Below are 1,428 nucleotides of genomic sequence, written 5' to 3'. Positions count from 1 at the left end.
GGCTTTCTGTCCACCTGACATCTCTTTTGCCTGATCCTTTTCTCTGCAGGGGCTTGGGACATGATGAGAGCCTACTCTGACATGAGAGAAGCCAATTACAAAGATTCCGACAAATACTTCCATGCCCGGGGCAACTATGATGCTGCACAAAGGGGCCCTGGGGGTGTCTGGGCTGCTGAAAAGATCAGGTAACATGGGCCCTGGGGATGCAGGGATGGGTGAGCTGAGCTGGGCACCATTATTAGCCAAGAGGGGACAAGCCCTAGAGAAGTTTCCTTAGAGACTGTGGCTCCTCTTCCTGCCCCGCCTCCCCTCTGTGCCCAGGGTGGGTTCTGAGTGGCTGACAGAGCCAGAGCAAGGCCCTTGGGAATGGGTGACTCCCGCCCTCCTGCAGGGAAAGCGGACCAGCCTGGGCTGAGCTGGGTTGTGCCTGGAGCACGGTCAGTATTTCAGCCCCTCAGGTCTTGGCTCCTCTCACCATCCCTTGGGACGAAGAGAGATTGGTGGGGTGGGAGGATGTTGCTCCTCAGCCCCTACTTAATCTCTTACCTGCCTTCCTCCATCCCAGCGATGCTAGAGAGAATTTGCAGAGAGTCACAGACCTTTTTAAGTATGGAGACAGCGGCCACGGAGCGGAGGACTCGAAGGCTGACCAGGCTGCCAATGAATGGGGCCGCAGTGGCGGAGACCCCAACCACTTCCGACCCCCTGGCCTGCCTGACAAGTACTGAGCTTCCTCCTTGTTCTGCCCTCAGGAGACGGGCTGTGAGTCCCTTGAGGGCAGGGTCACCCCGTCACTGAGTACTCTGTCCCCGGAGGCTGGTGGAGGGCACCTAAAGTGTCTAATAAATGCTTGAGGAGATTGTTAAAAAGTGTGTCACTCACTCTTGGGTGTGAGGACTGCTCGTTTGTCCCCCAGGGGAGATGGATGGACACCCCCGTGTGGGTGGAGCCCGGGCCCCTGGGTTTGGTGTAGGGGGACCATCTCAGCATGACACAGGACAGACGCCCGCACCCACCCCTCTCCGATCAGCCCCACTCCCTCGTCCAGGCCCCTCTGGTTGCTCTGGTGCTATTTCCAAGCCCTTCCTGGGGTAACAGGGGTTTCCCCTCACTGCTGTCCATGGGGTCCTGTTACCTTCTCTGTCCTCAGCATCTGGTTCCCTTTGTTTTAATCCTCAGTGGTCTCTGTCCCTGGGGGCAGGGGACCTAGCCGTGGGAAGACGGGACTGTGGCATCCGTCTCAGGCCACTGCCACCTTGATCTTCTGCTGGTTTCTCAGGAGCACATCCAAAACCCATGAGAACGAGTTTCTCTCCCTGCCATCTGAGAAAGCCGTCCAAGGCAGTTTTTCTCCACCTTATTTCACTGCCTTACTTCAAGCCTAAGTGAAGGCCTGATGCCACCACACTGGTGACTCTCTCCTCA

At 57.4% G+C, this 1,428-nt stretch overlaps 1 protein-coding gene across 1 annotated transcript in view; it reads left to right on the top strand.

Moving 5' to 3' along the window:
- The window catches only part of LOC112818757 (serum amyloid A-2 protein), a 2,407-nt gene extending 1,535 nt beyond the window's left edge, over positions 1–872 (top strand). Inside the window, exons 3-4 of the mRNA XM_025865878.2 lie at positions 50–188; positions 569–872. Of these exons, the coding sequence (XP_025721663.1) occupies positions 50–188; positions 569–731 (302 nt within the window). The 3' untranslated portion in view covers positions 732–872. The remainder of the gene's footprint in view (positions 1–49; positions 189–568) is intronic.
- The last annotated feature ends 556 nt before the right edge of the window (positions 873–1,428 follow it).

The sequence above is a fragment of the Callorhinus ursinus genome, unplaced genomic scaffold (assembly GCF_003265705.2).
Source record: "Callorhinus ursinus isolate GAN/ISIS: 27379988/994484 unplaced genomic scaffold, GSC_fseal_2.0 scaffold4540, whole genome shotgun sequence".
Lineage (NCBI taxonomy): Eukaryota > Metazoa > Chordata > Mammalia > Carnivora > Otariidae > Callorhinus > Callorhinus ursinus.
The sequence above is the reverse complement of the archived record's forward strand: the minus strand, read 5'-3'. Positions and strand labels throughout refer to the sequence as shown.